Source organism: Pseudorasbora parva, chromosome 13 (assembly GCF_024679245.1).
Source record: "Pseudorasbora parva isolate DD20220531a chromosome 13, ASM2467924v1, whole genome shotgun sequence".
NCBI lineage: Eukaryota > Metazoa > Chordata > Actinopteri > Cypriniformes > Gobionidae > Pseudorasbora > Pseudorasbora parva.
Genome location: NC_090184.1, coordinates 10,350,321 through 10,365,328, shown reverse-complemented (window position 1 = coordinate 10,365,328; position 15,008 = coordinate 10,350,321). Strand labels below are relative to the sequence as shown.

The following is a 15,008-nucleotide window of genomic DNA, read 5'->3' as shown; positions in this document are numbered from 1 at the left end:
TGATCTGTCAACGTCAATTATTTAACTGATGCGCATTGGATACATTTACTGTCAATCATATGGAAATAACATTAAGTCTGTCCACGATTGGTTAGATAAATTACCACCGCCCAGAATTCAAGACCCCATTTAACCTGCCCGACATTCTGGCAGATTTATATATAAGACCCAAACATAAGGAAAAGACTGACCAGATCATGAACAATAATGTGTGTGTGTGTGTGTGTGTGTATATATATATATATATATATATATATATATATATATATATATATATATATATATATATATATATATATATATATATATATTCAAACTTTCACGCTTCAAACTTTGTGAAGAATCAACAACAAGTGGGACACAATCATGAAGTGGAATGAAATTTATTGGATATTTCAAACTTTTTTAACAAATCTAGCCTATATGTATGTGTGTGTATGTATGTATGTATATATATATATATATATATATATATATATATATATATATATATATATATATATATATAAAATCTTAAGACCAGGGGATGCATTGCAAGTTTTAGCTGATGAACGGCCTGTTTGAGTATAAATGCAGTTTTCAATAAATTGCCTTTTTTGTCTCTTGCTCCTGTCTCTTCTTTTGGCATTTTGAAGCAGAAATGTGCGAAATGTGTAAAACTTGCAATGCATCCCCTGGTCTTAAGATTTTGTTCAGGAGTGTATATATATATATAGGTCCTTCTCAAAAAATTTGCACATGTGATAAAAGTTAATTATTTTCCATAATGTAATGATAAAAATTAAACTTATTTTAGATTCATTGCACACTAATTGAAATATTTCAGGTCTTTTATTGTTTAAATACTGATGATTTTGGCAAACAGCTCATGAAAACCCCAAATTCCCCCCCAAAATTAGCATATTTCATCCGACCAATAAAAGAAAAGTGTTTTATACAAAAAAAAAAAAAAAAAATACAAAAAAAGTCAACCTTCAAATAATTATGTTCAGTTGCACTCAATATTTGGTCGGGAATCCTTTTTGCAGAAATGACTGCTTCAATGCGGCGTGTCATGGAGGCAATCAGCCTGTGGCATTGCTGAGGTGTTATGGAGGCCCAGGATGCTTCGATAGCGGCCTTAAGCTCATCCAGAGTGTTGGGTCTTGCGTCTCTCAACTTTCTCTTCACAATATCCCACAGATTCTCTATCGGGTTCAGGTCAGGAGAGTTGGCAGCCCAATTGAGCACAGTAATACCATGGTCAGGAAACCATTTACCAGTGGCTTTGGCACTGTGAGCAGGTGCCAGGTCATGCTGAAAAACGAAATCTTTATCTCCATAAAGCTTTTCAGCAAATCTCCTGATAGCTAGCTGCATTGACCCTGCCCTTGATAAAACACAGTGGACCAACACCAGCAGCTGACATGGCACCCCAGACCATCACTGACTGTGGGTACTTGACACTGGACTTCAGGCATTTTGGCATTTCCTTCTCCCCAGTCTTTCTCCAGACTCTGGCACCTTGATTTCCGAATAACATCCAAAATTTGCTTTCATCCAAAAAAGTACTTTGGACCACTGAGTAACAGTCCAGTGCTGCTTCTCTGTAGCCCAAAGCGGCTTGACCTGGGGAATGCGGCACCTGTAGCCCATTTCCTGCACACGCCTGTGCTCAATTTTCCCGGACGACCAGCTCTAATCTTATATAGACAGGTTTGTGGCTTTCCCAATCAATATAATCAAACACAGCTGAACTCAAATGAAGGTGTAGAACCATCTCAAGGATGATCAGAAGAAATGGACAGCACCTGAGTTAAATATGAGTATCACAGTGAAGGGTCTGAATACTTAGGACCATGTGATATATCAGTTTTTCTTTTTTAATAAATCTGCATAAATGTCAACAATTCTGTTTTTTTGTCAATATGGGGTCGATAATTCTGTCAATATATATTTTTAAGTTAATCATTTAAGTTAAAAAATAACTTGATTTTTAGCAATGATTTTAGCAAGTAGCTCCAATATATATATATATATATATATATATATATATATATATATATATATATATATATATATATATATATATATATATATATATATGAAAAATATTCCATGTATTGGATCATTCAGAGATCCTCACTAAACTTCTGGAGAGTTTGCTGCACTGAAAGTATACAGTCTTGTTCAAAATAATAGCAGTAAAATGTGACTAACCAGAATAATCAAGGTTTTTCGTATATTTTTTTATTGCTACGTGGCAAACAAGTTACCAGTAGGTTCAGTAGATTCTCAGAAAACAAATGAGACCCAGCATTCATGATATGCACGCTCTTAAGGCTGTGCAATTGGGCAATTAGTTGAATTAGTTGAAAGGGGTGTGTTCAAAAAAATAGCAGTGTGGCATTCAATCACTGAGGTCATCAATTTTGTGAAGAAACAGGTGTGAATCAGGTGGCCCCTATTTAAGGATGAAGCCAACACTTGTTGAACATGCATTTGAAAGCTGAGGAAAATGGGTCATTCAAGACATTGTTCAGAAGAACAGCGTACTTTGATTAAAAAGTTGATTAGAGAGGGGAAAACCTATAAAGAGGTGCAAAAAATGATAGGCTGTTCAGCTAAAATGATCTCCAATGCCTTAAAATGGAGAGCAAAACCAGAGAGACGTGGAAGAAAACGGAAGACAACCATCAAAATGGATAGAAGAATAACCAGAATGGCAAAGGCTCAGCCAATGATCACCTCCAGGATGATCAAAGACAGTCTGGAGTTACCTGTAAGTACTGTGACAGTTAGAAGACGTCTGTGTGAAGCTAATCTATTTTCAAGAATCCCCCGCAAAGTCCCTCTGTTAAAAAAAGGCATGTGCAGAAGAGGTTACAATTTGCCAAAGAACACATCAACTGGCCTAAAGAGAAATGGAGGAACATTTTGTGGACTGATGAGAGTAAAATTGTTCTTTTTGGGTCCAAGGGCCACAGGCAGTTTGTGAGACGACCCCCAGACTCTGAATTCAAGCCACAGTACACAGTGAAGACAGTGAAGCATGGAGGTGCAAGCATCATGATATGGGCATGTTTCTCCTACTATGGTGTTGGGCCTATTTATCGCATACCAGGGATCATGGATCAGTTTGCATATGTTAAAATACTTGAAGAGGTCATGTTGCCCTATGCTGAAGAGGACATGCCCTTGAAACGGTTGTTTCAACAAGACAATGACCCAAAACACACTAGTAAACGGGCAAAGTCTTGGTTCCAAACCAACAAAATTAATGTTATGGAGTGGCCAGCCCAATCTCCAGACCTTAATCCAATTGAGAACTTGTGGGGTGATATCAAAAATGCTGTTTCTGAAGCAAAACCAAGAAATGTGAATGAATTGTGGAATGTTGTTAAAGAATCATGGAGTGGAATAACAGCTGAGAGGTGCCACAAGTTGGTTGACTCCATGCCACACAGATGTCAAGCAGTTTTAAAAAACTGTGGTCATACAACTAAATATTAGTTTAGTGATTCACAGGATTGCTAAATCCCAGAAGAAAAAAAAATGTTTGTACAAAATAGTTTTGAGTTTGTACAGTCAAAGGTAGACACTGCTATTTTTTTGAACACACACCTTTCAACTAATTCAACTAATTACCCAATTGCACAGCCTTAAGAGCGTGCATATCATGAATGCTGGGTCTTGTTTGTTTTCTGACAATCTACTGAACCTACTGGTAACTTGTTTGCCATGTAGCAATAAAAAATATACTAAAAACCTTGATTATTCTGGTTAGTCACATTGTACTGCTATTATTTTGAACAAGACTGTATATATATATATATATGTGTGTTTGTGTGTGTGTATGTATGTATATATATATATATATATATATATATATATATATATATATATATATATATATATATATATATATATATATATATATATATATATATATATATATACACAGTGCCCTGCGAAAGTATTCGGCCCCCTTGAACTTTGCGACCTTTTGCCACATTTCAGGCTTCAAACATACATATATGAAACTGTAATTTTTTAAACCTTTACTTTCAGTGCAGCAAACTCTCTCCAGAAGTTCAGTGAGGATCTCTGAATGATCCAATGTTGACCTAAATGACTAATGATGATAAATAGAATCCACCTGTGTGTAATCAAGTCTCCGTATAAATGCACCTGCACTGTGATAGTCTCAGAGGTCCGTTTAAAGCGCAGAGAGCATCATGAAGAACAAGGAACACACCAGGCAGGTCCGAGATACTGTTGCGGAGAAGTTTAAACCCGGATTTGGATACAAAAAGATTTCCAAAGCTTTAAACATAGCGACTGCATTAAAGCGACAGAAGACTTTTCGCATTAAAATTAACATACTGACGCGAAAATCTAGTCATTTCACCACAGATGCATATCATTTAAAATATACTCTTGTTTCAAAGTCAACACATGGCTTTTTTCTCAAGTAAAGCAACAAAACGACACCCACCTGGCATTTAGGTAAAAAAAAAAAAAAAGTGCCATAATGGAGAGCACTCGTACACTGATAAAAACAACTTGTAAGATTTACTTGATAAAATCTTTGTAACAATTTGCACTCAGTTTTTCTAAGTAAAATTTACTGCTGCGATATCAAGTACAACTTAATTGCCAATATCAAGTAAAATGTACTTAACTATAAATGTAACATTTGCAAAGACATTAAGTAAATGTTACTTAATTATATTTAACTTAGCATGTTGTATTTATTAAAAGTAATCAAGTAAATTTTATTTTAAAAGGAGCATAACTATTGTGAATTTTATAAATCTGTATTATTTACTCTTATGAAGTAATTAAGTAGATTGTATAATGTTTGTCCATTTGACATTTTGAATTACTTAGTTTAATTAATTTATATTACTCACTATTATTATGTAAATGTTGCTATTTTAAACCAAATAAATGTAATAATGTTCTCTGCATCAAATACATTTATCACAAATCACACATAAATACAATGAAGTTGAACAGTTTATTATGTCAAAATGTAACCATTACATCAGTAATGTTCACATCAACTGATTAAGTAGTTAAGGTATATTCATTATAATTTACAATAACTGTAGAATTAACCATGTATGGTTCAACTAAACATCAGCAGCCAACAGTGGCATAACTAACATTAAAGGGTTAGTTCAGCCAAATATGAAATGTATCACATTTGAGTCCAAAAATAACAAAAACTACAACTTTATTCAGCATTGTCTTCTCTTCCGTGTTTGTGTTCAATCCTCAAATAAAGATTCAAACGGTGAAGAGAAGCCAATGCTGAATAAAGTCGAAGTTTTTGTTATTTTTGGACCCAAATGTATTTTGGATGCTTCAAGAGACTCTAATTAACCCACTGATGTCTCATATGGACTACTGCGATGATGTTTTTATTCCCTTTCTGGACATGGACAGTATAGTGTGCATACACTTGCATACGCTCTCGGACTAAATATAAAATATCTTAAACTGTGTGTTAAGATGAACGGAGGTCTTACGGGTGTGGAGCGACATTAGGGAGAGGAGTTAATGACAGACATTTCATTTTTGACTGAACTGAACTAACTTAACCCTTTAATGACAAGCACATGCATAGTCCAGCTGAAACAGAATGGTCACTTTTCCTTAATGCTCATTCATCGACTGGATCCTCTCAATCAGCTCCATGGACGACCATCTTAAGGATATGTTCAGCGGCAACACTGCGACTGTCCTCCTGCATACAGTTTGTGAGAAAGAAAGAACACAATTCCATTTAAGAAATAGATTTACATTTATAACATTTTATTTTCATTAAAAAGGTGACCGGACCTTCATGTCGTTAGCTCACTAAAATAGAATTGCTGACATTCATGCACTTGTTGCTAACGTTATACATCAATGCTTATTTGGTATCAGAGTTCACCTGCCATCCAAACTTTCCTTCTTTAGTGCAGAGTGCAGACTAACTTATGCTTTGATATAATAATTGCTGTGAAATTTTCAGTGGATATAAAAACAACTAACTTAGACAATTTTTAAAAAATGCTAACATTAGCTAGAGGACACACACAGGCAGCCAGCACTTAATCACGGCCAGCTAACATTAAATTATTTTGAAGTTAACCAGACAGGGTGACTTTTTCGACAACAACGTGGCTAACTACATTTAATCCCCTCTATCGTTGACTAAACACCAGTCTCAACTTTATAGAAGTGGATAATGCTTTAGCTTTAGCTACCATTGTGATTAAAACTCACTTTTAGTCAATTTTAAACCGTAACGTCTATGCAATAATCAAACCATCAAAACGAAGTACATCGTTATCACAAATCTAAAATAGAAAGGTCAGAACTTACCGAGAATAAGTCAGCCATGTAAAAGCAACATCCCAAACCGACCGTCTCTGCCTCTGAACCGGGATCTTTTTGAGCAACAACAAAAACGGGCAGGCACATTCAAACACACTTTGCTTTTCAGATTAAAATTTACTTAGTATTTTTAGGTGAATGTGCTGTGACTATAAAACATTAAATACTATTTGTAAATATATGGTAAAATTTACTCTTTCTTCTCAGTTAATTTATTACATTAATAAATTGTGTAAATCTTACATAAGATATATAGTTCCAACTTAATCTTGATTTTACAATGTATAAATTACATGAATTAATGTAATAGATTTTACAATACCACAAAGTCATTTTTTTCAGTGTACTTTCTTGGAGGTGAAAAGCAAAGTTATTTTTGCCCTGCAGGATTTCTTTTAAAAGGGGTTAAAAACGAAAGACAAGACGAGAGTCGGCTGTTTTTGAATAGACTATTGTACGTTTCTAATTTAAAATGTTTGTGATTTAAGGCTATAACCTATGTTTAAATGTTTTGCCACTTGTGTGAGCTAAATCTAAAGTATATAAATATGAATAAATGAATTTAATAAAATGTTGTTTAAATGTAGTAGGCTACAAGTAACCTGACTTCTATTACAGAGTAAACAAAGAGAATTGCAATTCTGACGAGGCATGTTCAGTAAAAACTTTTGGATTTTAAATAAAAATAATGAATAAATGCTGTGTTTGTGGTTTGCAACAGCGGATCAGTTGCGGACTGCAAACGCAGCATATGTGAAAACACTAACACGCACCGCACACGCACTGTAGACGGAGTATGTGTGAAACGGGCGTTACAGCTGTAATCGCAGCAAAAGGTGGCGCTACAAAGTATTAACTTAAGGAGGCCGAATAATTTTGCACACCCAATTTTTCAGTTTTTGATTTGTTAAAAAAGTTTGAAATATCCAATAAATTTCGTTCCACTTCATGATTGTGTCCCACTTGTTGTTGATTCTTCACAAAAAAATGACAGTTTCATATCATTATGTTTGAAGCACTGTAGGCACTGTATATATATATATATATATATATATATATATATATATATATATATATATATATATATATATATATATATATACACACACACACACACACACACACACAGTGCACATCATAAATGAGTATACCCCTCAAAATATGTATTTTCTTCATGTATATAATATGTATAATAATTTATGGAGGAATGGCAAAAATTTAATGTATTAAACATATACTTTGTAAAAACAGAAATATATGTAATTCATATCTGTAAAATATGTAAATTAGGCATTTTTTAAAATGGAGAATTGCAGATACTAATTCAACAAATGTTTAATATTCTAGTATTTAGTATGTCCTCCGTAATTTTAATTACTGCTCTGACCCTTCTTGGCATACAAGTTCATGACAAATCGTTATGCCTTAAACACTTTCTTGTCAACTTGTCTCAACACTCTTGAGAACATATGATTATGTAAAGATTGGGTGAAATATATATCCACAGAAGGTTTTTCACCTTGGTAGAATGCATGTTGGCATTGTCAAGCTGGAAAAACTGCCCAACAACAAAGAATTAAAAATATCTTTTGTTTCAAGTTTTTGTATTACATCACACAGGTGTGTGAATTTGTAACAGCACTGATAAAATAACACTCCCTCACACATCCCAAATAAGAGCTTTACCACTGAAGTTCACAGTGGGAACCAGGCACTTCTCACTGCACTCCTCCTCTAGCAACACCAGAACATTTTAGATGCTGTTAGATCCAAAATAATCGACTTGCTGTAATGAGGCCAGAGTATAGATTCCCAGGAATTTCTGTTTTGCAAATACAGGCCTGGGAAAAGGCTAACTGACTTTATTGTGCTTTGGCTACAGAAGGTAGTTCCAGTATGAAAAACAACCATGCATGTCACTTCTGCAGGCTGCATCTTACTCAGAGAAAAACAGTTGCTCTTTTCATAGCTTTTACTGGCTCTGAGACATTCGCTTGGTATTGCTCTAGCAAAATATCACCCATCACTAAATAAAAACCTGATTATTTCAGGGGCTGTCACAAGTCAATGTTTTTTCTGAGTTCTCTCCCAAGTAGTTCCATTGCATTAATTGTAAATTATTTAATGTCATTGAAATCCCACATATCTAAATATCTTAATATTATACTGTGAAAACAGCTCATCTTTACAGCAGTCATCTCTCAAGTGTAAAATATTTAAGAGAGACCAAACCAAACAAGAAAAAAAAGAACAAAAAGAAAATCAGGTATTGATAGCTTTATTCATCAGTGAGATTCAGAACCAGATTGGGGAATGATTTCAATGTAAGGATGATGTGTTTTTAGAGATAAATCTCATCATTGACTTCTCCCACAGCATTATAAAGGGAGCACTCAACGACCATAGATGAGACAGACCCTGGCTAGTTGTGAGACAGACCCAAACTACCCCCTTCCCCTTTGTCATGTAAATATGTTTTTGGCACTGTTGAGAAGACCTGGTTGAAGTGTGATTTTATTGTTAATGGCCCGGCCTTGTTGTCCCACACAAAGACGGTCTTTAACATTGACCCAAGAAGCCTCCCACCGAGCCCAAACTCTTCCTGCACTTCAGCTGAAAGAGCCCTTTTGTGTGCGTGGGACACGGTCCAAGAGATGGGGGAAGGGGTTTCTGGGTTAGGATGTGGGTTAGGGTAAGTATAGCAATAAATGACAAAGGGAGTACACTCATAAGGAATTTGCATTGAGTGGCGTTGCCGTTTAAGGTGTTGGTTTACTATCATCCTTGAAAAAGCCCTTGGTGATTCAGGAAATGTCTCAATTTCAATTCTCTCTGAATTGGAAATAAATGTTCCAAGCTTTAAAAAACATGGGTCAAAATTTATTCAAGGATAAGAAAACTCTCAAGTGTTAGCAAGGCCATTCCAAAAGGCTGATCAAAAATAAAAGCCTTGATCTACAGAATGTACAAAGAATACATGTTTGTTTCCATCTTGAATATCAAGTTTGTCTTGCATGGAAATTTGCAAGTGACAGATGAGCTAATCATGAAAGTACAAAATAAAACTACAACCTTGTTCAATCAAGAATTTTCGCAAATAATCAGTTAATCCCACAAAATTACGATAAAACACTTCAAAATGATGTGATTTGCAATGGAGATCATGAATAGTAAGTCAACCAAAATGGCTTGTCTATTTACTGAAGCAAAGGTCATGTGTCTCAGAATTACCACAGTACAAAATATATCACATTTCTCCACACTGGGCAATAACAATGGGGAGCTTGGGCTTGTTGTTGGGTCCTGTTGGTACATTCTGTGTGGGAGATTAATGGAGAAATATGATTAATGTCACAAAAAGCACTCAGGTCTTAGTTTTATATATCTGACATTTTTCTACATTTAAATGTTTATATTTAATCTTAAAGGCATAGTTCACTTTGAAATTTTTTTTTTTTTAATTATTTTTTTTTAATTTTGATCATTTTAGGTCAAACCGTTCTTGTCTGTGCTTCACATAATGCAGGTCTATGGTCACCACCTCAAAGAGCTTACACAGAGAAGTCAAAATTAAACAATCCCCCATCGTAAGTACACACTGATGGCCTAAGACACGAAACGACTGGTTTGTGTGAGAAAACGAACAGTATTTATATCGTTTTTACCTCTTGTACACCACTACGTCCGACTGATCCGAGGGCGCGCATGCGTGTTTCCTGTGGTGTACAAGAGGTAAAAAACGATATAAATACTTTTCTCACACAAACCGCTTGTTTTTGTGTCTTAGGCCATCAGTGTGTACTTACGATGGGGGATTGTTTAATTTGGACTTCTCTGTGTATGCTTTTTGAGGTGGTGACCATAGACCTGCATTATGTGAGGCACAGACAAGAACGGTTTGACCTAAAATGATCAAAATTGAAACTACTGGGAAAACAAATATTCCTACATCTCGGATGCCCATGAGGTAAGCTAAAACATATCAAAATTAAATTTCAAAGTGAACTATCCCTTTAAGGAGGAAAAACAAAAGAAGCGCTAACAATACAAAGTTTCAAGGACAGGAAGGGATTCAAAAATAGAAAAAGCATACATGTGGTATTATTATTATTTTCTTTAATTTTAAGAGTCAGCAGGATACATTCAAGTGTACAGTGCAAAATTCTTAGGCACGTAAGTATTTTCAACCCCACAAAATGTTTTTAAACCAGTTATTTATATATTTTGCAATAGTGTGTCTGTAGGTAATATCAGTTTGCATTTTCAAACATTTATTTTGCTATTATTTGTAATAATCCATTCCAGTGAGATTTTTGTGTATGCAAAAGGATTCTGACAACAGCTGTTTGATCCACACAGAGATATAATCTCACCATCATCGTGTCAATCTGTGATTACATGAAGAAACTGAAAAAACTGAGACAAAATCCACAAGAACTGTGACAACATCTTCAAGACGTTTGAAGAAACCCTCCTGCAAAGCTCCCTTAAAAACTATGCGCAAGTGCACCAGGACAAAAGCTGTTTAAAATGCAAAGGGTGGTTACACCAAACACTGATTTGATTTAGTTATTAGGAGTTCATTGATAAACTATCAAATCTATTTATGACATATTTTTTTAAAGCATTCTCATTCTTTTAAAGCAAGTCTAGTCTAAAAATGGCATCAAAAATATAAAATAATAATTGAGAATCGAATCGAGACACCCCTCTATAAATAACTGGCTTAAAAAAAATTGGAGGTGAAAATACTTAACCTGCTTAAGACTTTCGCACAGAACTGTATATTTCCGGAATATTTCCTTAAATATATTTCTAGAATTGTTCTTGGTTGAACACTAAAAAAACACTAATTAATTACTCAAAGTTGGTGAAATCCATCTCATAAATGACAACTAAGAATTCTCTATGGCCCTGTTTACACCTGGTATTAAAATGCGTTTTAGTCAATCGGATCACAAGTACACAAAGCAGACACAACTGTTTACACCTGGTGTTTTAATCCATCTCTTTTGTCTACTAGCTTCTGTCCTGATTTCTTTTAGGCGAGGGTCTATGGGGTGGTAAATCTATGTTTTTTGTGTGTTTTTTTTCCAGATCTTTTGATCTAATGGACAAAATAAGCTTGTGCAATTTACATATGAACACGATCAGACACAACGGAAAAACATACAGAGAGAAGCAGCTTTTGTTTCTGCTCTGACAGCCGCAAGACCAGCCAAACACGTTTAGAGCATGTTAGAAATTAGGAATGGTGAGAGAACATGATGTTTGGTGCGTTTTTCGTCTTCGAACCAAACTTAGGTCTCTAGCCAGGAAAGTTTCAATCCTGTTTGGCTAGCGTACTTCCCATAATGTTTATGCATTAGGTGAGTAGCAGAGAGTAGGTGGTATTTTGTGGCTGTTTAAACACATTCGACCACATGAGTGTCTACACTATGAAAGCAATCCGGTCAGTGCGTTTTCAACTACCTCTAATAGTTGTCAGAAGTGGACAAGCTCAACATGTTTTAGACCCTGTTTACACATGTATTTACCCTGTCCACGTACTTGTGATCCGATTGAGCAAAACATCTTAATACCAGAAGTAAACCGGTAGCCTAAGATAATTGCTGACATTTCCCATTTCTTCATTTACTTTAAGCACAACAGATATCTTGCCACACTAGTTAACTGATAAATCATCAATAGGATCACTAATACATTCCTTTGAAAGGAATATGAAACTTGAGAGCATTTTAAAATGAACAAAACTTGAAATAAAATTTGAAGTAAAATTTAATCTCACCTCAATTTTTCTCATGACGAGCAAACCATCCACAACTTTTCCTGTAAGGAAAACCCTAAGCAGTTAATGGTGTAACCAGTGAATGCGTTCTTGCAGTACAGAATCAACATTTGTCTGACTTACCAAATACTACATGCTTCCCATCCAACCAGTCACACTTTGTGCAGGTAATAAAAAACTGACAGCCATTTGTTCCTGGTCCACTGTTGGCCTGTCGGGGGAAAAATAAACAATGTGTTGTTTGAGAATCAGAGAATAAAGAATCTAATGAGCAGGTGGAGTGTGTTTATCCTATAATATCAATGTATAGTTGTACTGAATGTTTGCCTGACTTCTCAGGTGTTAAAAAGACTTGTCAGTTATGTTGTCTTAATGAGTAAAACTCAGGACTGGAAAATGAGAAACAAGTTACATTAAACAGTATTATTTTAGTCTATATAGTGATCTGTTTGAAGAATTTCTGTCAATGAATAGTCTGTCAAAAGATGCCCAGTCATGCTCAACCCAAAACCAAAAGAAAGATAGGTAACACTTTATTTAAAAAAAAAATGTTTTTGTAGTAATATTCTTACTGTAGTAATATCAGTAAACTATGTATAATTACATGCAACGAACCTTAAACCAAACCCTATAGTAAGTACATGTAAATTAATATTACTCAGTACCGAAATGTATAATTACACTGTTACAAGGACACCTTAAAGTGCAGAGTCAACTTAAACAGACCTTTTAAATATTCCTTGCATTTCTCCCTCATTCTTGGGAGTTTGTTGTCATATAGGTGTGTGTGTATATATATATATTATATATATTATATATATATTATATTATATATATATATTATATATATATATATATTAGGGCCAGGACTCTTTAAAAAAAAAAATATATATAATTAGAGGCTTTGTAAGTAATTAATCCAAATGAATGTCATTTTAATTGCATATAAATATTTGACCTGAGAACAATGAGAAGTAATTTTAAACATGGATTTTTAGTATACCATTGAATAATGACTGAATACATAAGCTTAATCAACAAAATATTGTTTATTTATTTCAGTCCAGCAGTGCAATGTTTGTCATTAAGTGTAGCAAAAGCATATTTGTGATATTTGAGGCTCGATGTGCTGCGGTGATCCGCAAATTCCTTGTTATATAGCTTGCACACAACCATGCTCTTGTCGACTCTTCCATCCTTTAGTTTTTTTAAAACAAAATTTCCCATCCACGGGGCCAAGCAAAGCGGTTTCATCAGCTTCTTCGTTCATGTTCACTATTGTTTGTTGTTGTCGTGACTCTTGAACTCTAGTTGGTGTTTCAGTATAATCGGTCCGTCGAAACTCATTCATTGAAAATCGTTCCGCGGTGCAAAAATAAGTGTGGGTAAAATTATGTTATTTTTTTGCGTAATTAATCTTAATTAACGCATTAAAGTCCCGGCCCATATAATATATTTGTTAATAGGCCAGAGAAGAACTGGTAACCTTCTCCCAAGGTTTATTTTTCCCCATTTGGCCACCTGATGGATTTATTTATTTTGGTTCCTTGCCACTGTCCCCTTTGGCTGGGCTTGCTCAGTTGGGGTTACTAAAAAATGTTCAACTAAATATCCAAAAAACTTTTCAACAAAATATCCAAATAAAATGAATTACTAACTTAACTGTATCAACTATATCCCTGATCTGCCCACATTGTCACTATATGATAAATTAAAATAAGCTGATAACATCACCCTTTTCTCGTTATATAAATAAAGTTGACTTGACATGCGTGTGATGCTAACACTGTTCTGCCATAGAACTCGGAAGTGCTGCATTGTTTACACTACGTCAATAGTTTAGTTTTTCTTGATTTATAAAGCACATTTTAAAACAACATAGGTTGTAACCAAAGAATAATAATCTTGCATACAAAAAAAAATCTAAAGAAAATTACATATTTAATCTAAACCATTGAGGTCCCATGAGAAAACATTTACACAAACAGTTAAAACAAAGAATACAAATTAGTTTTTAAAGATGATTTAAAAGTAGCAACAGAGGGGGAAGACCTAATATTAAGGAGGAGACTTTTCCAGAGTTGAGGAGCCGCCACAGAAAAAGCCCGGTCACCTTTAGTCTTATAACGAAAGCACGGAATCGAAAGAAGTTGATTAGAAGAGCGTAGGGATCTTGAGACATTGTGCATGACAAGAAGTTGTATTAAGTATTTATTAAGAAGTATTATTACTAATATACTGAGGTGTGAGCCCATGCAGAGCTTTAAAAACAAAAAGCTACATTTTAAAATCAATCCGGTACCTAATCGGCAGCCAGTGGAGAGAGAGGCTAGCACAGGAGTGATGTGCTGACAGTCAGTAGTCTGGCTGCTGCGTTCTGAACCATTTGCAGACTATTGACAGTGAAATTAGGCAGACCCAGGTACTGCGAATTACATAAGTCCAACTTTGAAGTAATAAAAGCGTGAATTAAAGTTTCAAGGTCTCTCTTCGATAGCATCATCTTAATTTTAGCGATAGATCTTAGCTGAAAGAAACTGCTTTTTACCATGGCGCTAATCTGCTTATCAAAACTCAGGCTGGAATTGAAGATGACACTAATATTCTTGACACAGTCATGCAGGTTATAAGATAGAGAACAAAGCTGATTGACAACGTCAGAGGTCAGATCTGATGGGCAAAAACAATTATTTCAGTAGTCTTTATTAATTTAGCTGTCAGAAATTCATGTCCAGGCAACATTTTATGTCACGCAGACAGCGAAACAGAGTAGACACAGTGCAGTTGTTCTTTTTGATAGGAAGATCAACCTGAGTGTCGTCGGCATACAGTGGTAAGTTAACTTGTGTTT

The 15,008-nt window shown here is 34.8% G+C and overlaps 1 protein-coding gene across 1 annotated transcript in view; it reads right to left on the bottom strand.

Moving 5' to 3' along the window:
- Window positions 1-9,469: 9,469 nt before the first annotated feature.
- ppih (peptidylprolyl isomerase H (cyclophilin H)) overlaps window positions 9,470-15,008 on the bottom strand; it is a 45,915-nt gene continuing 40,376 nt past the window's right edge. The window contains exons 7-9 of the mRNA XM_067413159.1: window positions 12,281-12,368; window positions 12,158-12,198; window positions 9,470-9,685 (exon numbers count right to left, since the gene is read on the bottom strand). Coding sequence (XP_067269260.1) covers window positions 9,617-9,685; window positions 12,158-12,198; window positions 12,281-12,368 — 198 coding nt within the window. The 3' untranslated portion in view covers window positions 9,470-9,616. The remainder of the gene's footprint in view (window positions 9,686-12,157; window positions 12,199-12,280; window positions 12,369-15,008) is intronic.